Source organism: Zonotrichia leucophrys, chromosome 8, assembly GCF_028769735.1.
Source record: "Zonotrichia leucophrys gambelii isolate GWCS_2022_RI chromosome 8, RI_Zleu_2.0, whole genome shotgun sequence".
NCBI classification, from domain to species: Eukaryota; Metazoa; Chordata; class Aves; order Passeriformes; family Passerellidae; genus Zonotrichia; species Zonotrichia leucophrys.
In genome coordinates, this window is record NC_088178.1 from 21,919,754 (window position 1) to 21,943,036 (window position 23,283).

Sequence of the window (23,283 nt, forward strand, 5' to 3'; positions counted from 1 at the left end):
TTTAATTATCAGCCAGCTCCTGGGAGGTGGGGCAGCCCGGACAGGTTCTCCTTTGTAGGGCTGCACAAAGCCAGGGAGGCCGGGCTGGGGGGGCTGCAGGGGCTGGGTGAGAAGTGCAGCTCGAGCAGCACGTGCTGCAGCTGCTGCTGCATGGGGCTGAGCTGGGGCAGCCACTGGGTCGGACTTCAGGGGGGGCAGGTGAGGGGACAGTGGCCTGGGCAGCTCCTGGGACTGCTGGGAATGCTCCAGCACCAGCAGGATGCACCAGGAAGTGAGAGACCCCCAAAAGATCAGGCTGATGAGTGACCCAGCTCATCTAACCAGAACCCCGGGGTGATGAACCCTGGCAACACCAGCACCTGGAGGGCTGAGGCTCTCCATCAGCCTCCACAGGGTCTCCCCTTCAAGGGGTTAACCTGCTGCTGCTGTCATGCCTCTGTTTCAGGAGGGGAGGCTCCTATAAAGGCAGCGGTGTCAGGGCTGAGCCCAGGTGCTCTGCAGGGCTCTGCCGCCAGCAGGTGGATCTGCCTCTCGCCCACGGTGCCCTGGCACAGAGCCGGTGCCGCAGGGCTTGGTGCAGCAGGCGGCGGATGGGGAGGTGAGAGCCCCTCACCAAGGCCCTGGGACTGAGTAACAAACTGCTGCCAAGGGGTTGCCCTGCCAGAAAGGTCCTGGGGAGGGGCTGTCAGCCCGGGCTGGCTGCAGGGAGCAGGCAGGGGAGCAGGAGGCAGCAGGTCCATGCTGGTGGCTGACACTCTCCCATTACCACTTTATTTCAGTCCTGTGGTCTCTGCCCCAGAAATGGGTGCAGTCCCAGCCCTCCAGGATTCCCTACCCCACAGGGACAGACATTTGGAGTGGTCAAGAGTGTGACAAGGCTGTCGTTCTCAGGACACAGCAGCTGGAGGTGGCAGGAGGAACACGGAACGAGTCACCAGGCAGTTCGTCAGAGTTTCCATCAGTTGATGAAGATAAAAGTGATAAAGCTTGAGGAGGAAACAGCTTGTAAACCTGTGCCAGCCCTGCTGGCACTGCATGGCACCACACAGGGGACCTCTGCTGGCACAGCCCACAGCCACGCCTGTGCAGCCCTGGGCAGAGCAAGCCACCAGAGGAGAGGGGGGTCTGTCCTTTCCAGGCAGGACCCCCGAGCCAGGACCCCAGCCCTGTACCCTGCACAGGGCCAGCTATGAAACACACGAGGCTCAACAGCTTTGCAATGTTTACTCTTGAAAAAATAATTCCATTCAGAAAGCGTCAAACCCTGGTGATGCCACACACCCAGCCCTGCCACGGTGCCACTCCTGAGCCTTGCTGGGGGACAGGGAGGGATGGAGAACAGCACCCCGTGGGCTTGGCATGGTGTGTGGAGAAGGGGGAGCCTAAAGCCCACCAGCTGAGTCGTGCTGTCACTGAGAGCAGGGAGCCACAGCCCTGTGTGGCAGGGGAGGAGAGGGAACTCATGTTTAGCCATCCCCTATCCCTAGGACCACCTTCCCCAGCCCCAAGAGGAGCTGGGAAGAAGCCAGGCCTGAGCCCTACCCAAGAAGGGCAAGAGGATGCATTTAGTTTCCAAGGGAAGAGAAACTGAGCCTTGGGAACAGAGGTGCCAGGGAAGGGCAGTGGAGAGCCATTGGGAAGTTCTGCCAAAGCAGGGCATGGGGCCAAGCTACTTTTCCTCAGAAAGAAGTAAAATCCCTTTTCCATCCTCATAAAAGCCCTGCCCTACCCTGAGGGCCAGCACAGGGGCCACCTGCCCACTGGCTGCCAGAGCACAGTCCCATGGAAGGGCAGCACTGGGGAGGGCAGGGCTGAGCCCCAGACCTGAACTGCAGCCTCAAGGCTGCCACTCTGCACTCTTGCTTCTGTTCCCTCCTGCATCCATCCCATCCCATCCCTGCTGCTGGGGCAGGTGTGCTAGGGACTGTGAGGGTCAGAGTCCCTGCAGTCATGCTAGAGCTGTGCTGCATCCACACTGGGACCATCCTGGCCAAGAGGAGTTCCCTGCTTCACAAGTTTGCCTTCCTATTCTGGGCAAGGGAGAAAAGCAGGGAGCAGAGGGTGGAGCCAGGGGGACAAGAGACAAACGTCTCATGACTGCACCTGTGCAGGCTGGGGGCTGCCAGCTCTCCCTGCTGCTTCCTGTGATCCATCCCTTCTCAGGAGCAATAAATAAATAAGTTAGTGTAGTGTAGACCCCAATGCTCAGTTCACAGTGAGAAAATGAAGGGGAAGAGCCCCTGTTACCTCAGGGAAAGGGCAGAGGATGGATCTCCTGCTGCACAGATGAGGAGGAGCTGCACTGAGCAAGAGGACCAGGACTGTCCCCCCACAGTGCAGGGACATCAGTACCAAATGGCTGGGGATGGGAGGGGGCCCTGGCACCTTCCTAAGGCACGGAACCCCCTCCCTCTCCCTCCACACGAGGGTGTACCACAGAGAGAGGGCCAGGCTGCCCATCCCAGACCAGCTCATAGCTTCCCTGCCAGCAACTTACCCCAGTAAGGGTGGGAATTCAGGAGAAGAAACTCCCTCTGCCTTCAGCAGAAGCAGGGGGTACCAGGGCAGGGAGGATGGAGAGGCAGGGTACAGTACCACAGGCAAGGACCATGGTGCAGCATCTCCTGCTCCAGGTGACCCTGGCCCACCCAGCCCCTGCAGCCAGGGCGTGATGCCTGCTGGCTGCTCCCTTCCCACTCTGCAAGGCACTTTCATCCCCTCTCCCAGCACCCAGGGCTGCTCCCCACACAGAAGGTGGGTGAGGACAGTCTGAGCCAGAGCACACAGCCTGGTCCACTCCACCTACAGTCACCTCCAGCTTCCAGAACTGACCACCCTCATGCTGGGTGTGGGTGTCCCTCTGTGTCTGCAGCAAGTCCAGCTCCTCTCCAGCATTCCCTTTCCTGTGAGCTGGGCTGCACCAGTGCCTGCAGCCCACGCAGCAAAGCCCGTGTGCAGGAACATGTCCAACCAGAACACAGTCCTCAAGGTGCATCCATCGTGCAGGTAACAGGAGAGATGCTGGAATATCCCCTCTTCAGCACTGTGTTCACCATGGGGCACAAAGCCAGCAGGCAAGAGTTAATAAATAACACCCAGCTGGCAGGCTGCAGCACTCACACCATGCTGCCTTCTCAGGACTTCGGGGCTAAAAGGGAGAGCAGAGGTGTTTTTTGAGGCCCCTTCTAGGCTCCAGTTGAGCATCTCCTTCCTCCAGCCTCGCCCAGCCAGGGGGCAAAAGGAGCAGCGTTAGTAGAGTGTCTGTGTTAAAAAAACCAAGTTCCTGGGATTGAGGTGGCATATCTACAGGGAAGGACCCTGTCCTGTGCAAGGGAAAGGGAGACCACAACAGGGGGCTGGAGGGAGCCCAACATCTGCTTTTGCAGCCCCAAACAGGAGGCTGTATCCAGTCACCAGGCTGTGAGAGCTGCTGCCAGCTGTGTCTCTGCACCGTGGGGGTCCCTGTGCTCCCCTGGTCCCCTTTGCTTCCAGCTGCCAGCCTCACGTCTGCTCTGCTGCTGCTGCTGCTGCTGGCACTGCCGCCGCCCCCTCCTCCTTGGCAGGGGGCTCCATGTAGATGGGTGTCACCGATGAGGGCTTCTTGGACCTACAGGTGAGGGGGCTGGATGGGAGCAGGCACAGCTGATGGGCCCCCCCAGGACCCCAATTTCCAACAGCACTGCCTGGCATCATCTCCTTCCCACATCCTCCTGCCCTGGGAATGTATCCCGTCCCCCTTCCCACCACACTGATTAAGGAGTGAAGGTATCCCCCGAGGACTGGGCTGGGACAAGAGTGCGTGATGGTGTGTGCCAGGCAGGGGACAGTGCCACAAGGATGGGGCACTACTGAGCCCTTTGTGTCCCTGGTACTCACGAGTAGGGGGAGGCAGGGACCCCCACCACAAGGAAATGGTTCTTCTTGCGGAACAGCCGCCACAGCCCCTTGTGGTTCCCGCGGACGTCCAGGTCCCAGATGTGGAGGCACTGGGATGGTGAGGAGGGAGGAAAAGGCATCAGAGCCTGGGGATGGACACTAGGGCCAGGCGTCCCCTGGCAAGGGAAGAACCACAATCCCTGTCCTGAGACACAGCTGTACCCCAAGACCAGGGTGGCACAGGGCTGCATCCCTCCAGCCACACCCAGAGCTTCATCACCACCCAGGGACAGCAAGAACCCATTTGGTGAGCTGTGTCATTGCCATGGGAAAACCCAAGAACAACAGCCAGGTGTTTCCCAGTGACACAGAGATCAGTGCAGGGCTGAGAACAGGCCATGTCAGGGCTCTCACCTTGGCAAGTTGAGTCCAGGTGGTGAAATCCGCTTCCTGCTCCATCCTGATGAACATGACGTAGACCTTGCCCTCGGTGTCGGGCACGAAGGAGTCCTCACAGGGGTTCTTGCTGTGGTCCAAGACCTCAGCCTCACTGTGGAAACAGAACAAGGAGTGAGAGGGGACCCCACCTTCTCCCTCTTCCCACTTCAGACATGCAAGATGTGGCTGGGGCCACCAGGGCCACCTCCATCCTTCCTTCTGTTCTGGTTGGTTCACCCAGTGTGTCTTGCGGTCTCTCCACCTTCCAGCAGGCACTCACCCCAGGAGCCGATGAATTTCAGTCTCATAGTTATCCTTCCTCAAGCTGTTGAAGGAGGAGAGAACACAGAGATCAGGGCAGAGTCAGATACTTTGTTCCAAATTAAAGACTGCCCCACAGTAACACTAAAGGCAACTGGAACCAATAAATGGAGAGCAGGGACTGCCACACATTCTTGAGATGTGGCAGCAAAACCACAATCCTTGAACACGTCTACCAGGAGCACAGGGTAGCCAAACCCAACCTTGCAAAAACCACTGCCAGAACTCCCCAGCAGAGGCCAGTGTGCTGATGCTGGATGTTATGGCCATTCCAGATGGGAGATGACTCCAGCACAAGGAGACAAGGGTCAGACCAAGCAACTGTTTCATCAAGGTCTCATTGTGACCAGCACTCACCTCTCCACATTTTTAAGCTGGACATTTGGAACAGTGTTGAACTTGTGCTTCTTGAAATAGGCTTCCTGGGAGAAAGAGAGAGGGTAGGGAAGGAAAACCAGGTTTGATCATGGACAGCAACACCTGGAGATGACCTCAAGCATCCCCAGTATTGGGGAGGTGTCTGAGTGAGAGCTCAGCAGCAGGACAGGGCCTGGGGGCTGCAGAGGTCACTCACATGGAAGTAGCCGTTCATGTTGAGCCCCACGATGCCGAAGTGGTAGGAGCGCGAGATGTCCGGGATGATGCACTCCCGGCCCTTCCGCTGCTCGGGCATCCGCATCCACATGTCCCAGTCCCAGAGCTGGGGAGGGGAAACTGCAGCTCACACTCAGCTCTGGGGACATCCAGGGACCTTTCTGGGTGCCCACACCAGGTCCAGCCCCTTTGGCCCCAGTGCTGTGGATGGTTATGTGCCTCCTCAAGTCACTGCCTGTCCCAAATCCATTCTGCTTGGGCATCCTTCCCAGTATAAGCACAGGGACAGCCTCTCCAGGAGCTGTACACCCTGGGACTGGCTGAAGATCAGGACCTGATGGTGGGCAGAGATGGGGGTGTAGCTGAAAGGGTCATTCCAAGGTACTCACCTTCTCTGGGGTCGGCCACTTTGGCTCCAGCTCATCCTTGTACAGGCTCTTCCGGAGCACCCATCCCAGGCCTGGCATGGTTTCCACACGGTACAGGAGTGATGGGTCCTCAGCTGTGTGCTCATAGCCCTGCAGTGTTATGGGGAGTGTTCAGCACCCTGTCCCCCACCAAAAAAAGGGAGGCATCGTGCTCCATTGAGTTCCTCATTATGTAAAGAAAGGAACAGCCACTGGGAAGCACATGGCAGGGACAGGAGGGTGATTTTCAGGGACACTTCTGAAGAGTCCAGGGCTGGGGAGACAGACCCACTTAGGGTGACAGTGGGGACACACACCCTGCTTTAAAGGTGGAACCTGGACCCCAGTCTGACACAGAAACAACACAGGGCAGAGCTGGCCCTGCTCCACCATCCCTCCCTGACCCACCTGGTCATTCCAAGCAGAGATGCAGTACAGGCTCTCATCCTCCTCCAGCAGGTGTATTGACTGGCTCAGGAAGCTGAGGAAAGAGTTGACCCATGTCAACCTCCCTTCTACCCTGCAAACCAAGGCAAACCCTCCACAAAGAGATGAGCCACCCCCATCTCTGGAACTGCTTATCCCAGTTTTTGGCCTGAGATAACTGATGCTGGTGGGAGACCATGGGAGGAGCACCCAAACAAGCTAAGCTGCATCTCACCATGGGGAAAGGACAGCATTGTCTCCTGTCCATCAGTCTCTTCTACTTAAGAAGGAACAGGAGCCTCATAAGACACCGCTCCTGTCCTCTGGCTATGGGGCAGCTCCACCCATGAGAATGGATCAGCGTCCCCAAAAACCCAACCAGGAAGAGATCCCCAGCCCTGAAGTCACCTTGCACTGATTGCCAGGACAGTGGCCTCAGACTGAAGGCAGAGCTCAGTTATGGCTTTTGCCAGGGGTCTGCTCAGCCTTAGCTAAGAGAGCTACAGCTGGCAGGGGTCTGGCCTCTCCTGAGCATCCAGAGAGCCTCCAGGAAATGATCCCACACAGAAACCCCCAACTATACCTGAAGAAGTCAACAGAAATGTCAAGATCTTCCTCCAGAACCACAGCAAATTTAGCATCCTGTAGGGCAAGGAGAACATCAGAAGGATGGAGACGAACAGGACAGAGCAGAGACACAAGCAGTGTGCTGTGTCTGTGAGGTTCCTTGCCCTGGAGGACTGATCCCAGCTGCTGTGGGACAGGGATCACAAACACCAGGGGAAGGCTGTGCTGCAGCAGCCTCACTCACCGGGAACAGGTTGAAGGTTGCAGTCAGACTGGCTTTGTAGTGCTACAAGAGAAGATAATCATTGTCTGTGTTAGCATCAACCTGGCACAGATCTGGGGCTAAGCCTGTCTCCCTCAAATGCTATTCCAGGTCCCTGGAAATAACTGTCCCAGGATTTGAAAGCTCTCTCACCTGGGAAACTCTGGCGTTTTTAATGCTGATGGGAGTGTGCTGTATTCCTGAGAGGCCAAACAGCTCCACGACATCCATTGGCTCCTGCAATGGAAAAGTGCAAAGCTCATCAAATGTGTGGGGCATTCTCCTCTCCCCTGCCAGTGTCAGCTTCCCAGGACAGCAGGAGCATCCCCTGCATGTGGCTGTCTTCTTGGAGATTAGTGAGGCTCAATACAGACCCTGCAGAACAGAACTTGCCTAATCCTTGTGGCCCTTCAGCCCTTCAGTATCACCATGACTTTGTCAGCACTTTTTGCAGACACAAAGTTCTATCCAAGAATATTTGGGAGGTCCCAATTCCAGCCTCCCACAGACAGTACAGAAAGCAAACAGGTATAGCCAGGACCTCCTAACAGCTGCTTCATGGCAAGACCACAATCAAACCAACTTTCTCTCACAGTTGCCAAGAAAAAGACCTTTCTGACCAAGGACAGGGGTCAGAAGTAATCCAGATTTGGGCTGAGGTATCCCTGCCCCAAGAAGGAGCCACCAAGGCCTTCTCCATCCCCTTACTGTGCATCCCACCTCCTGGCCACAAAAGAGAGAAGGAGCTCCCATTGTACCAACCCTTCCCCCTTCCCCAGGTATCCACCATGGCAGCTCGAGCATCCAGGCTGCCCCCTTGTAGCTAAGGGATGCTGCTCCAGTTGCCATGGCAATGGATGCTGCTATCTTTAACTGCTCTGATGTGGTGCAGCAAGAGCCTGCACAAACAAACCACCTCCCCCAGCCCCACAATGTGGCAGTGGTGAGAGACCTGCAAGGGAACAACTGTCTCCATCCCAAGGCAACCAGGCAGGACCTCACTGGATGCTGCAGAGATGAGGCCTAGCAAGCTCCTGAGATCTACTAAGATCCCACATGCCTGCCCCAGAGTACATTTCACTGCCAGACAGACATGGCTTTGAGTGGGACTCTCCAGGGCTATACAGGGTTGAGTGAGAGGAAGGCCTTTGCTTATAAAGGGCCAGTTCTCCTCCACCTGGCCACAGCCTTCATAAACCTCAAGCTTTGAGCCTTGGGAAAACACTGTTTTGTGTCTCTTCACCTCTTACGGAGAATGGAGCTGGACAGGCATGGCTGGACTGGTTTGTTCCTCTCCATGTGAAGCAGCTGGACAGGTGGTCTTACACCCAGAGCTTGCTCAAGGGGCTGGCAATGCTCATCAAGTGAGAAAAGGGGATGAGGAGAGCCCAGCACGACCACCACGTGCCATTCCTGCACACCAACTCCCTCCTGACATGGGGATATGAGTCCTGGGCTCTGGGAAAGGCCAAGGCAGCTTTATCCACACCATGGCTTGGCTAACTTTGGCTGGCTTTGTGTAGGAGCAGGTGAGGAGCAGCGTGACGCACAGCAGGAGGAAGGTGACAAAGCTCTCAACCTGCCACCCTCCAAGGACTGGGCCAGCATGGAGCTGGCCACAGGGATCTCTGGCAATGCTCTCACCTCGTAGTATCCATCAATGAAGACTGTGATCATCTGTGGATTGACACCCTGAGCCGACAGCAAGGAACGCAGCATCCTGTGGAGAGACAGAGGGGCCTGAGCACAGCACAGCCCCAGGGGGCACAGGCCCCTCAGCAGAGGGTGTGGATCCCTTGGGATGGGCAAAGTGTGCACCATTAGGGAACAGGACCCACCTATGCTTTCCCTTCCCCTCCCCCAGGATCTGCCCTTGGTGCTCACATAATCCCAGGAGGAGGCTGGATCTGCCAGCAGGAGAGGGAAGGGCCGAGGCCATGCCTGGTCTTGTGCAGGGGGCAGAGGAGCTGTGCCCTCTGGGAGTGCTTACCTGTACAGGTAGTTGGGGCGGTTCCCTGCAATCACAGCTACTGGCACATCAAAGACTTTATTGTCTTTCAGCTGGAAGAGAGCAATGTGTGTGAGTGGGGGTGGGAGAGACCATGCAAACCAAAATGATTGTACGCCACTGAGAGCAGGATCCAAGGGGTAGGGACCCACTGTTAAGACAGCAGAGCTGCACAGTCCTTCCTCTCGGCTCAGGGCCACACCAACCAACCAGGATACCCTCAGCACAACTGAAAACCCTACCAGCTTCCCTTCTTCACCTCACCTCTGACCCAGCTCCAAAATCCCAGTTTGCATCCACTCAGAGACCTGTGTCTGAACCCTTCAGCCCCATGGACAGCCCAAAAGTCACAACAGCTGCTCTGTGTGTAGATATTCAGGCTCTGCTGCTTACACTGATATCCCTAGAATAGGGTAACTATTCCTGGCAACTCAGAACAAAGGAATTTCCCTGCCCCAGCATGACCTGCCCCCAGGTACTCACCCCACCTTTGCTGGGGCTAAGGGCTTGCCCAGGGGCAGTTTGCATCACTCAGCTAGTGCTTAAGGCCAGGGCTCTACATCAGCTGCAAAACACACCTGGTCCAGCCCAGCCCTCCCTCCTGGAGCCCTCCTGCACTCACAGGGTCAGGGTTGAACTCGATAGGTGTGGGGTCCTTGCAGCTGCAGACGCTGCCGTACCCTTCCACTTTGCTGCAGAACCGCTTGCGGCGCCGGTTCAGCTCCGTGTCGGGCCAGTGGCACTCAGCATCTGGGGGCACCAAGGAGGACAGACAGACCTGTCACCCTCACACACCCACCCTGGCTGCTCCAGGCTGGGAGACCACACACATGGCTCTCCCTGGGCTCAGCCAGCAAGCCAGTCCCTGGCAGTGAGCAAGCAATGCTTTGGATACCAGACACAACCCCAGGAGCCATTCAGAGCCCAACCCCATCTCTGGCCTCTCTGAGCAGCAGCGAGTTGTTCAAGGCCAACAGCCAGAAAACTGACCAGACCAGGTCTGGTTTGGAGAGGTGACAACTGGCCATGCTCCCTCTTCTCCATCCTCACCTTTCTCAACAACCATGCCTGGAATTGCCATGGAAATAGGAAGAAAGGGAGCCAAGCCCATTTTAAAAGTTACCATCATCACCTCAAAAAGCCTTAAATGGTTTTGACTTAAAACCAGGCAGCAGGGAGATGTCTCCCAGAGACACCACAGAGCAGACTGCACTTCTTACCTTCCACAGATGTCAAGTGAACTTCTGTCTTCAGCAGAACGGGGTCACCCCACGTTGAGAGGGCAGGTGACTTGGCATGCTTCTCCCCATACACTTCTCCTGGAGCAGGAACACAGGGTCAGGACTGCCTGGAAGGGCCCAACCCCACTCTGTCATGTCATGACAAGGGGCTGTCAGCCTGGGGGACATCTTGGCACCTTTTCCCATTGGCCTCTGGCAAACTGCTAAAGGAACATGCTCTGCCTCCATACCCCCAGGTATACCATCCTCATCCCCAGGAATGGAGCTGCCACTCTCTGGGACTTGCTCCCTGCTCATAGAGCCTGTTGGGGATGGGATGAGTTTCTCTTCACCTGGCTTCTCCCAAAAAAAGGAGCCACAAAGCCTCTCCCAGCCTGTGCAAGACTCACCCCCCTTCTTGCCCACAAATGTCCACATGTCTCTCCAGCTCAGGAAAGGTGCAACTTGGCTCCCCAGGCTTTTCAGGACATTCTTGGCTGTCTCCTTGAGGTGAAAGGAGCCTTCATCCTGGAACAAAACACAACCCTGCAGCTGAGGTCTGGCTCCTGACAGGGAAGTCTCCCATCAATACCAAAGGGGCACAGGGCCCACTCCTACCCTTGAACCAGTTGAGCCAGAAACCTTCAGGGTCTCTGTGCCACTAAAGCTGTCAGTGGCTTCATAATGGCCCACAGGCTGGTCAGAGGAATCATGAACACCTGTTTCCCTTTCCTTGAGACCAAATTGTTCTCAAGCAGGGCCATGTGTTAAACAACACTTCACACAGCTAAACACAAAAATCTTGAAGCAGCACAGTGTTGCTTGCACAGCAGCTCAGACCTAGCACAGTCCACAGGTCCCCTGTAAAGCCTGGAACTGGGAGCCAGAAGGATCCCACCACACCCTTATATTTCCCCACATCCATTCTCCACCTAACCCCTTGCCTATTGCTGTGGGCTCTGACACATCTGCTTTTTGCTCTCCTGCTTTGCTGGGCACAGCTGTACCTGCAGCCAGAAGGGAGAGCAAGAGGACAGGGAGTCACAGCTCCATAGGGATGTGACATTTAGTCCTGGGAATGCTTGATGCCATTTAGGAGGCTACTGCCCAAATGAGCTTCAGGACATCCTGACTCCAGATGACTTTTTTTTTTATATTAGGGTCACACCTACCTTAATGGTGAAGATTAAGATCCTGCCCCGGGCAACCATGTTGAGGAAAAGTACCATGGCTTCATCTTCATGGGGGGAATAGGTGTCAAAGACCCTCTTGGCCATCACATGTCCCTGTTGGTATTCATACGTCAGATGGAGCTTAAATACTACATGGTATGGACACACAGAATTATGGAGATCATATGGAGGCCCTGGAAGCCTGAGCAACACAGGGAGTGGCTTTTCTGGAATGCCAGGGAGTCAGTCTCAGAGTTGTCCCCAGGCAAGCTCAGCCCTCAGGCCTTCCTGCACAGAGATCCACGGGCAGCATCACCCAGCCCCACAACTCCTGCCCTGCCCGCTCCCCAAGGACAGCACTCTCTGGATGCCTGTGCCATGCTCTGCAAGCTGCACACAAAAAGCATTCAGGGCCTTCCCTCCCTCCTGGCTGCCCCTGGCCTCAGGCAGCCAACAGTTCAAGACAAGGACAAACAGTTCAAGAGCAAGGACAAGCTGCCCAGTTTAGAAAGACACAGGGATGTTTTACCGTGGCCTGATTTAAGACGATGACATGGATCCCTCTTCCCTGCTCCCGAGCCTCATCTTCCAGGACCTGCAAGTGGATAAATGATGAGAATCATATGCCAAGACCTCTGCTTATTCCCTGCCCATTCTTTGCAGCAGAGCCCCCAGACAAGAGGCAAATCTCTTTGGCTTTGCTGATGGCAGTGATGGGTGCCAGAGCAGAAGTCCTGGAAGCAGAACTTCTTGCCAGTCCTTGAAGTGCTCTCACCACTGCTGTTTGTGAATTTATCCATTCAGCTCTGCCCACAGGACAGCCAGCACCTGCCACTCACCGTTGTCCCATCCACAGCCACATAGACCTTCGACCTGCTGGAGTACACCTCGACATCCAGGACCTTCTTGTTGTTGACAGGGTGCCTGGGGACCTCCACATTCAGCATCTCATCATCTACAGCAGAGAAATTCCCAGTTTCAACCAGTCAAGGCACCTCCAGCTCGCCCCTGCTCCATGCTAGCCCATCCAGAAGGGTGTGCCCAGCAGGTACCCCAGCCCAAGGAGTCATGGGTGGGAATTTACAGGGATGGTAGGTAAGGGGAAATACCAAATGACAACAGCTCTGACCCCACAGAGATCTCTGCAACCAAATGTGCTAAAGCCTTCAGTAAACAGACCAGGAAGGGAGCAGTATTTTCTATTAATTTTTGTTTAACCCACATGTACAGACTTGTTTTTCATGATGTGGCTGGTCACAAGTTAGCCCTGACTACTTAAAGAAACCCTTGGTTTCCTTGCTTTCAAAGCACAGAAGGATGCTGCCCCTCACCATAGTCCTGTGCAGACTCCTCTTCCTCCTCATAAGCAGCTCTCCTGGTGTCCAAGATCAGCTTGATGTTCACAATTACAGTCACAAGCAGGAAGAGGACAGCACCTGTCTGCAATGCAGGATGTTTTGTATTAGAAATTTGTAAGTAACAACCCCAAAACCAGCCTGCCTTGGCATGGGCTGCAGGGCATCCCAAGGAGATCCTGCATGGGATCACAAGCATCTGACATTTCCCCTGATTTTTTCTGAGAAAGAAATACAGGTGGCTGAGTTTCATGATGAAATGCATTCATCACCTGGAGAGCACTGACTCCTTGATATGTGAGAATTAACCCACTTCCATCCAACGTATTCCTGCTTCCAGATCTGTGAGCAGATTCCTGCTAAATTATTGCATCAAGCTTGAGGGTCCCTGCAAGCAAAGAGTTTGGTAATTCAGAGTTACAGCTCCCAGGGTAACCTTAACTTCTGCCTCTGCTGCAGCATCACTACTCTCACCCATCCCTCTGGAACCAGAGGAGGCACTCAGGGTGTTCAGAGGAGAAGAGACGCTGTGCAGCTGAATCAAACAAAGGGAAGAAGCTGAGGTCTGATTTCAGGAAACTGCACTGTACCACAGGCTGCACAGACCAGCCTGCAGCCTTGCTGTCTGCAGCAAACTTCAACTGCAACCCTTGTGGATGCTGACACAGAGGGCTTGGGAAGGTCCAGGGGCTGTGGAACAGACCCTTGATTCTCTGAGGTCATTAATGGGGCTGGGATCACACACTGGCCTGCCCTTGGTGAGAGGCACTAAAAGAATTTCTGCCCTATCTGTCCAGCCACTGCCTCAGAGCTCTGTGCCGCTGCTATCCCTGCCAAGCAGGTCCAAGGAGTAACCGAGGAAAATGGAAAACCAGCAATAAGACAACACCACGGTATAAATGTCACTATGGCATTTTGGCTTGTTAATTTGCTGTTGACTCAGGACTATGAGCACCTTTTGGGATCTGTGCACAGAAAGCTTTTAATTAAGCACGAACACAGCCGTGGGCTCATGGAGAGGCAGCAAGGCCACCTCACCAACCTGCCCAGACCTTCTGCCCTGATCAGCATGAGGGAACAGCCCTGGTGACCAGAATGAATAAGGCAACAAGGAATAAGAATTAGGCAAGACCAGCAGCCAGGTCAAGCAGAGCTGGCTTGGTCAAAGCTAACTAATGAATGCTTGGCTGCTGTAGACCTGGCTAATCCATACCTGCAGCTCTGGTTGAGCCAAATATTTATAATGTCTATTGTAAGCCAAATGTTCATCTGTGTTTTAAGCAGTGCCACAAAGTACAGAGATGTGTGCAGGCTCTAGCCCGTTGCCCCAGCATGGTGAGCAATGCCTGTCTGAATGACCAGACCCATTCCCAAGCCTTCAACACCTTATCAGACACAGAACTGAACAGTCTTCTTGCCCAGGTAGCCCTCATGACCCTTTATCCTCCCAGACATGTGCAAAACCCTCCCCTGCTCCCTCCCACAGCAACCAAGTGCCAGATCTCATGAGCTCCTCTCAGGAAAGGCCTCTTTTCAGTGCTTTGCTGCCATGGGGCCAAACCTTCCTGTCCTTACAGCCCCAGACTCCCCCCAGGACGCCGTCTCCACCAAGGATTAGCTGTTTTACAGCACAAGCAACCAAGCCTGAGGCTTTCCCAGACACCAGCTGCCTCTGGGGCATGAGATCCTATTACCAAGCCCTATTTTCTCTGTCCACCTGTTGTGCCTTATACCAGGCTTGGTTTGCAAATCAAACTGCTAAAGGCTGAGCCCTGAAGCAATCAGCATGGGTCCAGAGCCAGGTTTCTAGCTGAGAGCTTCCCTAGGCCACCTGGATAATTGTATCTCCTCCCACAGCCAGGTCTCAACAGGTCTGCTGGCTGCTGCAAGGAGCTGCTACACATGGGAGACCCTTCCACACACAGGCACTTGGGGGCAGCTTCTTGGGGAACAAGTTATGCTTCCTCAGCATGTCAGGTCACCCAGACTGCCAACAGACGCACTTCCACCCATGCAGCTGCTGCATAAACTTGTAAATCCTGTAGATTATCCCTCCTAATCTGCCGCAGGGCCGCGGGTGACTCACCTGGCACAGCTTCCGCAGCGCACGCTGGTTCATCAGCTTGTACTTCCAGGCGAGGTACCAGCTCCGCTTCTTGTGGGGCTTCACGGGCGGGTTGGGCTTCCACTCCTCCATAGTCCCGGGGCTGGCAGGGGCGGGGGTCAGGATGTGTGCTGCTCTCCTCTCATGTCCATCGGGGCTCCCTGCCGGGGGGAGAGAGCTGCCCTCAAACCCTCTCCCCAGCAAAGACAGAGCCTGGCACAGGCAGTGGCCGTGGAGTGCACTGATGTGCTATGAGCAAAAGCCCTTTGGAGCAGAGCTCCTGCTGGGAGCAGTGCAGGAGGCCAGGCTTTGCTGCAGGGTGAGGGGAAGCCCCTGAACTCATCGGCCAGGGGCTGTCTCTGCTCCAGGCCAAACCCTCAGCGAGGCTGCTGCAGTGCCACGGGCCCTCTCCCACGCTCTGGGGAAGAAAAGCAGCCCAAAGCCACAAGGAGACAACAGATCCATCAGTTGTTATGGAATGGGCCTCAGTGGCCGCGTGTGCCAGGGGTCCCTGCTAGAGAGACACCCTGCCCACCAACAACCCATGCCCGCTATGGGGGTGCAGCCAGCCGGACACGGGGAGCAGCACGGGCCCAGCGTCCTGCGGGAGCTTCCAGCACCCCGGGCACAGGAGCGGTGCCAGCGGGAGGCCTGCGGGGAGCAAACGCTGGGCCTGGGCGGGCTGTGGAGCCCCGGCAGGGCCGGGGACCTGTCTGAAGCACAGCGCGCCCCAGCCAGGCCAGGCAGGGCGGGGAGAGGAGCGCTCAGGGGCCCAGAGGCACTCGGGGGGCGGAGGTGGCGAAGGGCCGAGCGGGAGAGCCGGGTGTGTGAGGGCGGCAATGAGCGGCGGCGGGGAGAGGGGGACCCAGGCGCTTGGGGACCGCGGGGAGGGCCGGGAGGCGTGTGCCGGCCGCGCTACTCACGGGGAGGCTGAGGCGGGGCCGGGCTGGGGCGGGCAGGGCAGGGCCGGTCCCGGCTCGGCGGTGCCGCCGCCGCCGCCCCGAGCTCCCTCCGCGCCGCTTCCGGCGCCGCAGCGACACTGGGGGGGCGTGGCCCGCGCTGGGCCCGCCCCCGGCCCCGCCCCGCCTCGCTCTGCGCGCCCCGGCGGCTCTCGCTGGTGCGCGGGCAGGTGGCAGCGGGGGCGTGGCCAGGGGCGGGGCCTCGGCGGGGGCGGGGCCTCGGCGGGGGCGGGGCCGGGCGCGGGCGGCGGTGACAGCGCGGCCGCCGCTGCCCCACCCGCATGGAGGGCGGCGGGGAGGCGCTGCCCGCCGACCTGCGGGACCTGGCGGGCAAGGTGGGCCGGCGCCCGCCCGCCGTACTGCTCCGGGGGCTAAGGGCCGACACCGCCCCCGCGCCGCCCGCGCCGCCCGCGACACCCGCACCGGCCCGCGGTGCCCACCCGCCGCTCGCCGAACGCCTGCGGACGCTCCGCCTCGAGCTGGTGAGTACCGCGGTACCGGGAGCGCTGCCGGTAACTGACCGGCCCGACCCCGGGTCACCGCAGCCGCCTCGGGCAGCCGCTTGCCGCCCCCGGTGACAGTCCCCGATATTGCCCGCGCTCTGCCTGCATTCCGGGGAACCCCCCCTGCTCCTCCGTGTCCGCGCTAACAGCCCCCAGCTCACAGCCCCTTCCCCGGCCGCTCTCTGCCCCGGCCCACGCAGATCCACCCCCGGGGTGTCCCTCGGCCACCTCCGTGCTGCCCCCTCGCAGCCCCAACGCCGGCTCCGTCGGGATCGCGGTGTCCGGGATCAGAATTTAGAGCAGGGACCTTCGCCAAGGGCATGGTGGTGGATGTCGTGTCCCCCGGGTGTGACCCCCAGGGTGACGAGGCACAGGCATCGTTGGGAGCTCTCCCGGGGTTTGGGGCTCTCGGGTGGCTCTAAAGGGCCGTGCTGCGGTGGCAGCCCTTCCCGGGGACCGGGGCAGTGCCGGTGGCGGCGTTCTCGCCTCTCTTTCGTGGAGGGAGCAAAGACCGGCGATGCCTGCGCCTCCGGGAAACGTGGCGAGGTTGGGCAATGGGTTCAAGTGCAGCTGGGGGAAGGGACTCTCCCACGCACCAACATGCCGAGCGGGTGGGAATGAGCGTTGTTTCCATAGGGAAACAGGCTAAATACGCCCGCATCCCTGCGTGCCCCCGGGGGAGCGGAGCACCACCCAGCCCGAGCCCTCCGCTCTGGCTGATTCAATATTCCCATCGGTGCGGGAGCTTTCATCCTCTCTCTGCTTTCATCCTCCCTCCGCAGGAGGCTGCACCCTGACCGGAGGAGAAAGGTCTCTGGGGCAGTGCGGTGTGTTCGCCCTGCCCAGGTGCGAGCAGCCTCAGCCTATGGCCAGCAGGGCCTGCCTTGGGCCGGGCTTTGTTCACCTTGGCTCAGAAACGCATTTCCCTGCCCTGCCCTGGCTCTCCTTGCTGGCCAGTGAGGAGCTGGGGACACCTCACACTCGGGTCAGCAGCTTGGGATTGGAACCCAGGTGCCAAAACCCAGCGCAGGGCTCTCCTCATCGCCCCATCCCCATGAACAGGGACCAGAATTCCACCCCCTCTCCGAGAGCAGCAGGAAACCAGCAAACCCTCAATGCTCTGAGGATAAGCTGGCCTGGGAGTGGGCGGTGGGAGGAGAATTTAGCAAATTCCCACTCTCGCCTCCTGATCTGAGGAGGAAGATTTATCCCTAGGGCTAGGTATCTTGAAAGGAGAAGGCGCCTGAGGTTTCCTGCGTGCTGGGGAGGGGAGCAGGGCTGTATCTGCCCATGGAGAACATGAGGAGGAGTGTGAGAGTCCCCTGCACAGCCCGTCCTTGCTGCGAGGTCGTGCAGTGAGCTTGAGTGCATCTGGAGGAGTACAGAGAGCAGCCTGTGCTGGGTCTCCTCCCACAGTAACCAGGCCTTGCTGGAGAGGGGGGTTCTTGGAGTGCAGAGGGGAGGTCAGGCTGGTGAGAACTAGCTGCAAATTGATGGCTAACTCCTTCCAGCAAACAGTGTGGAAAGCAAGGGAGTGTTATCCCACCCTCTGCTTTTGGGTTGGCGCCCCGGGCATCTCTGACAGCTGCAGTTCTGCACGAGGCAGAGAAAAATGGGGAACCCCCCACCAGGGGCTTCCAGCTCTCCTCCTCCTCCTCCTCCGTCGTCTCCCTGCCAAGGCCAGATGCTTTAGCAGTGCGTGCAGAAAAGTCCATTGTAGGCAGTTTTTGAAATAACTTGCCTAGAAAGGAAATTTCTGTACTTGGAAGCTGGCTCCTGCCCCAATCCGGGCACATCCCTGCTATTTTTTATTTAAACCCAGCTTGAGGAGCACGAGGGGGTTGGTGGGAGGGCTGGTGCTGGGTCTTTACAAATCTTTGACCCTTTTTTTTTCTGTCGGCTGGAGTGAGAGGTGTCACGTGCTGAGATCCTGGCTGGAGTTTTCCCAGGCTCCTTCCTCGGATGCTTGTGTGGCTGCTGTGGCTGTGGGACCGGAGGCAGGGGTCTCAGGAGGCTGTGGGGTCACCCGTGGGAGGGCAAGTGACTCCCAGGGTAGCGGATGCTGAGAATCAGGGACTGTGCTTAAAAAGGATCCCTGGGGAGCACATGGATTTCTGCATGGATTTCTGTCCCAGCTTGCTGATGCTGGGCGCAGGATGTGTTTGTGAAAGAGTCCATGAGCATCTGCAGTGCCCCGCAGTGGGTTTTCTCCCTTTTCCCCCATCGTGGCCTTATTTCCTTTCCTGGCAAAATATTTGTGTCCTGTGCAGGGGAAATCCAGTGGCTTTTGGCGGCCAGTATCATACAGACAGGAATGTCTTGGCACACGGGGCTTTCCATTAGGAAAACAGATGTTTCTGCAGCAGCTGAGGTCTGCAAAGAGCTTCCCCAGGCTCAAGGGGCAGGAGGAGTCGGTGAGGCGAGTGGTGTGATCAGCAATGCCTGTCCTCCTTGTCCTCCTGTTTTGGGAGTGATTTGGGTCTCCAGATCCTGCTGTGTGACATTGTCACCAGGCTTGGTTCAGACCCTGGAAGGTGAGAAGAAAAGGCATGAAGGGACCAGCCTGGGGAAGTGCCAGACACTTGCACTGAGCAGTGCCTGAGCCTCTTGCCCTGCCAGCAGCCTCCCAGGTCCTGGAGGATGCTCTGGGATCAGACCTGCATCCAATACCTCCAGTTCCTTGCTTACTCCTTGTTCCCATAGAAGATATCAACACAAGTGCCCTGGATTTATTTCCCTGGGGGGGTTGGTGGCTGGTGGGAGCCATAAGTTATTGGTCACCAGTGGCCATGTCCCCAGGTCTTGGACAGGGATGGTTCCCTGCACGAGATGTTCTCCCATACCATGCTTTTTATCAAATCGTTTAGCAGACTTGTGGCCACCAGAGTGACACCTCAGCTGGGCTGGGACACGAGGCCCCTGGGTCACCTCAACCCCCCTGTGCTGTGTGTCTCCCCCCAGGCGTACCTGCGAGCGGTGGACGTGAAGATCCTGCAGCAGCTGGTGGTGGTGAACGAGGGCATCGAGGCGGTCAAGTGGCTGCTGGAGGAGCGGAGCACGCTGACCAGCCGCTGCAGCAGCCTGGCCAGCAGCCAGTACAGCCTGGTGGAGAGCCAGGAGGCCTCCCGGCGGGGCAGCTGGGACAGCCTGCAGGACCCCAACGACAGGCTGGACAGCATCTCCGTGGGCAGCTACCTGGACACGCTGGCCGATGACATGGACGAGTACTCGCACAGCGCCGCTGAAACCGCCGCTGCGTCCACGGCAGGCAGAGCCCTGGCCAGGGCAGAGCAGGATTGGGTCAGGATCGACCTCGAGAGGGGTCCTGCAAAGCAGGAGAAGGAGGCAGAGGAGCACGAGTGGCCCCACGTGGACCTGTCCCCGCCTAGGCTGCCCCAGGATCAGTGGCTGGCTAAGGAGCCCCAGGTGGCCAATGGGTGTTTGGGCCAGCAGTCCCCCTCTCTGGAGGCAGACAGAGACACCAAATCACCACCAGGGGCCAGGGAGAGGCTGGGGAAGGGAAATCCAGATGGGAAGGCTTGGAAAGCTGAGGCTGACCTTGAGAACTGCAAACTCAACAGCAAACTGCACCTGGAGTACGATGCCCACTGGCGCTGGCTCCAGTCACAGGATGATGTGACATTCTTATAGCCCTTGGCTTTGCCTTCCCAGTCCAGCTCTCCCAGCTGCCCACTCTGCTTCACTTCTCTGTGCTTGGGAGAGTTGGGGTGGCTGGAAAGGGGGGCCAGGCTGGCTTGGTGGGTTGCACTGTTCCTCTGGTGGCCCAAACAGCATTTGGTGATGCAGCCATAGGGGAATGGGTGCCTGCCCTGCAGCACATTTCTGAGAGAGGAGGGGTGAAGTGGGTCCTGGTAGATTTAATCCTTTGCTCTAGGGTGTTGCTTGCAGGTGGCTGGACGCCCCTCTGTTGACCTTGGTGGTGGTGGTGGGGAAACCTGGGACAGTGGTGTTCCTGGGATCTCTTTCTCTAATCCTCAGCTTCATGTGTGCAAAAACTGGGGACCCTTCCCCCAAAATGACTACCCTGAGAGGACAGGAGGCACTGCTGTGCAGCCACAGCTTGGTGGCACCAGCATGCTCAGTGTGGGGCAGGACCATCAGCAGGGCATCCCTGTTGGATCTGCTCATTTCCATCATTGTCCTCAAGGCCAGTGTCCATCCAGGGCAGGGAAGACCTGGGGTTTGTCCCCAGCACGTGGTGGATGCTAAAAAACCCTTCCCTGTAGGTGCAGCCCTGCCTGGTTTAGATGCCTCTGTGAATCCAGTCTGAGGTGGGGCTGGGGAGCCTCTGTCCATGCTCTGCAGAGGAAGGATGATGGTGCAGGCTTCCCAATGTGATGGCATGAGAACAACAGAGCACTGGGTGGGAAATGGAAATCCAGTTCTCCAGTCTGTTCCTGGACTGTCTCCCACCTTGGGAGCAGTCCTGCAGGATCCCTGGATGTGGCAGCACAAGGGCAGAGCCTGCAGGGCTCAGGCTCAGGGGGGCTCCTGCTTTCCCCTGACACGGTGGGGAAGGCTGGGTTTCTCCATCTGTGGGATGAATGGTGCCAGGTCTCTGCCTTCTGCCAGCAACCAGAAACATGAGGCTGCTCTGTTGGGGTGGATTTGCAGTGACTCTGCCCTGGAGACATCTCTGTCTTTGTAGCCTTGGCTTCTGCCTGTGCCTTTTGCTGTCCCCAGCACACCCCTCGCTGGCTTGTAGAGCATGGCTTGCAGCTGGAGCTGTGTGAGAGCTTGGGCACGACCTTCTGCCTTCACCAGGTGATGGAGGAAAGGACTTGAGCATCCTGATCCAAGGAGCCAAGCTCTTCCACATTTGTGGATAAGCCTGGGGTGTCCTGACTTCAGAACCCACGGGTACATCTGTCCCCAGCCAATGCTGTGATAGCTTTGCTCTCACCCTCGTGCTGTTGTTCCCTTGCCTTGTGGGTCACAGCTTGGATCTGTCCATGCTGGGATGGCAGGAGTGAGGACAAGGTCTCAGGATGTCAGTGGGAAGCTGAGAGAGAGGGAGGTGACTGGCTGTGATTTCCAGATGAGAGATGTGAGCTGGCTGTGCTTGGGAAGGTGGTTGGGTGCACAGCAGGTTCAGCTTGGTGTCTCTGAAGCAGCACCTTCGGTGGAAATTTACCCTCTGTTCTGAGAGCCCCAAGCACCCTCCCTTCCCCTGCAGATCCTCAGAACCCCCCTGGATGGATGTGGAGAGCAGGACAATACCCAAAAATTCTTAGAGATGGTACCTGCTGAGGACTTGGGTGGATCCCAGCAAACTGGGAGTGGGTTCCCTTATGGAAAAGCATCCATCTGCCTGCCCTGGAGTAGCTGTGCTTGCCTTGCCATTGCCTGTGAGTAGCTCGTGGCTCCCTGCTGACACTGAGCCACCGTGTCCCCAAGGCTGGCTGTCCCCTGCTTTGCTGCTAACCCTGCATGCAATGAATCAGCTGAGGGTCCCTGGGGGAGACAGGGTAAGTCCTCTGGCACTGTTAAAATAATTCTCAAAAAAAAAAAACATAGCTGGCTTAATAAATGTTTGTGTTTCTCCCAGGCACGCTGTCGGTGCTTTGCTGAGCTCACCGGTGTTTCCAGGGAAAAGGGAGAGGCTGTGGGGTGGAATGCCCTGGGGCCTCTGGCAGCCCTGCAGGAGGGCAGGTTTAGCCCCAGCCCTGAAACAGGCACAGTCCAAGTGTCTGGGCATCTGTCCCTTCTCACATCAGTGCTAAAAGTCACTTTTCCTGAAGCAGCTGGGTACCAGGGCACATCTACTGGGAGCAAGGGTGACTGTATTGTCGGCTGGACTATGTGTCAAACAGCACCTTCACCCTTCCTGCCCCGTATTTCCAAGGAAGATCATTTTAGGTGTTTGCCAGCCCTGTTAGCTGTGCTGGAGTCTTTGCTTCCTGTGTTCTGCAGTGGCAGCTTTGGCTCCCATGGCTTCCTCCACCCAGCGTGGATCTGGGTGTAGAGCAGAGACTTTTCCAGGCCAGCCAGGCTGGGAGCAGCACAGCTCTGATATCAGCTGGTGGGATTTGCTCCTGGGTGGATCCCTTTAGAACCACTGGAGCCAGTGCTCATACAAACATCAACTTTTCCAAAGCAAATGCAATCAGCTTACCCAGTCCTGCCATCCCAGCCTCAGCATCCCTTCCAGCTCATGGCCTCGACACCATGAGTGTTTGCAAGGGGGGAGCTGGATGCTGGAGCCAGCAGGACTCAGCAGGATTTCCCCAGTTTTTGCTGGGCTGAGGTAAAAAATAGAATAATGAAGAATACCTTAGACATAAAATGCCCATCCTACTCCACCTACAAACCTAGATCTCAGCAGTTGCATGACCCTGTATTGCTGCAGAAGAACTTTTGCTGGGGCTTCCCTGGTCATGGACTCGTCAGCCTGGCTTATATCAATCCAAGGTGCCCATTGTCGCAAAATCTGTGTGTCCCTCTAATCCCAGCCCTTGGAGCTGGAGGGGTGTATGGGACCTTGTTGTGGTCTCCCTGCTCTGTCTCTGGGCTGCCTGGATGAGGGATCCCAGGCATGTGCAGAGCCAACTTCCCAAACTTCCCTTGGGGAAACACCTGGGGACCTGCGTCTGGCTGAAAGGTGGGTGCAGCAATGGGGTGCAGAGCACGTGTGGGTAGGAAACAGCCCACAGCACAGATCCTCAGCCTTCCTCCTGGCCTGCCTGGCCCTGACCCTGCTGCTGCTGCCCTTGAGCTGCTCTTGGGCTGTTCACTGCTGGTATCAGGTAAGAAAACAAGCAGATAAAGCAGGCGGGATCCCAGCCGTGCCAGAATACACCCACCTCTGTTACAATAAAAACATCAGCCAGCCAATTTTTTTTTCCAGATATACACAGAGATTAGAGTGCCTTAACGAGGCAGTAAAACACTTCAATAGCTCTCCTTGCTTGTTATTAAAATGTCCCCTGGGCTTTCCCTTGCCTGCGTGCAGCTCAGCTCCGAAAGGGCCTGTCCCCAGAGCCATGCAGCCATTTAAGCAATTTCTGTTAGTTCCTGTGGGGAGGAAGCATGAAAATATCCTTTTCTCAG

At 57.1% G+C, this 23,283-nt stretch overlaps 2 protein-coding genes across 4 annotated transcripts; one reads left to right on the top strand and one right to left on the bottom strand.

The window, feature by feature from the left end:
• Positions 1–1,205: 1,205 nt before the first annotated feature.
• Positions 1,206–16,535, bottom strand: POMGNT1 (protein O-linked mannose N-acetylglucosaminyltransferase 1 (beta 1,2-)). Of its 3 annotated transcripts, none has more exons than XM_064720515.1 (22): positions 16,520–16,535; positions 14,733–14,911; positions 12,623–12,731; positions 12,131–12,246; positions 11,821–11,886; positions 11,292–11,405; positions 10,530–10,647; positions 10,120–10,218; positions 9,522–9,649; positions 8,882–8,952; positions 8,536–8,611; positions 7,045–7,128; positions 6,874–6,915; positions 6,646–6,704; positions 6,045–6,117; positions 5,619–5,747; positions 5,210–5,335; positions 4,993–5,057; positions 4,595–4,639; positions 4,291–4,426; positions 3,877–3,986; positions 1,206–3,607 (listed from the first exon to the last, which is right to left on the bottom strand). In XM_064720515.1, exons 2-22 carry the CDS (start codon positions 14,841–14,843, stop codon positions 3,502–3,504), a joined length of 1,983 nt encoding a protein of 660 aa, XP_064576585.1. In that variant the 5' UTR covers positions 14,844–14,911; positions 16,520–16,535; the 3' UTR covers positions 1,206–3,501. The 3 variants fall into 3 exon arrangements, with proteins under 3 accessions (XP_064576585.1, XP_064576583.1, XP_064576584.1); XM_064720513.1 differs by lacking the exon at positions 16,520–16,535 and adding an exon at positions 16,441–16,457; XM_064720514.1 differs by lacking the exon at positions 16,520–16,535 and adding an exon at positions 15,674–15,774.
• On the top strand, positions 15,952–21,780 carry LURAP1 (leucine rich adaptor protein 1). Its single transcript, XM_064720516.1, has 2 exons — positions 15,952–16,191; positions 19,174–21,780. The coding sequence occupies exons 1-2, from the start codon at positions 15,991–15,993 to the stop codon at positions 19,861–19,863; spliced, it is 891 nt and encodes a 296-aa protein (XP_064576586.1). The 5' UTR covers positions 15,952–15,990; the 3' UTR covers positions 19,864–21,780.
• Positions 21,781–23,283: the final 1,503 nt, after the last annotated feature.

Excerpts from the sequence above, each read along its gene's own strand:
- LURAP1 (XM_064720516.1), top strand. The coding sequence starts at position 15,991 with ATGGAGGGCGGCGGGGAGGCGCTGCCCGCCGACCTGCGGGACCTGGCG. Across the intron at positions 16,192-19,173 it reads GGACGCTCCGCCTCGAGCTG|GCGTACCTGCGAGCGGTGGA; the intron begins GTGAGTACCGCG and ends GTCTCCCCCCAG.
- POMGNT1 (XM_064720515.1), bottom strand. The coding sequence starts at position 14,843 with ATGGAGGAGTGGAAGCCCAACCCGCCCGTGAAGCCCCACAAGAAGCGG. Across the intron at positions 10,648-11,291 it reads TCTTAATCTTCACCATTAAG|GATGAAGGCTCCTTTCACCT; the intron begins GTAGGTGTGACC and ends GTTTTGTTCCAG. Across the intron at positions 4,427-4,594 it reads GAAATTCATCGGCTCCTGGG|TGAGGCTGAGGTCTTGGACC; the intron begins GTGAGTGCCTGC and ends CTGTTTCCACAG.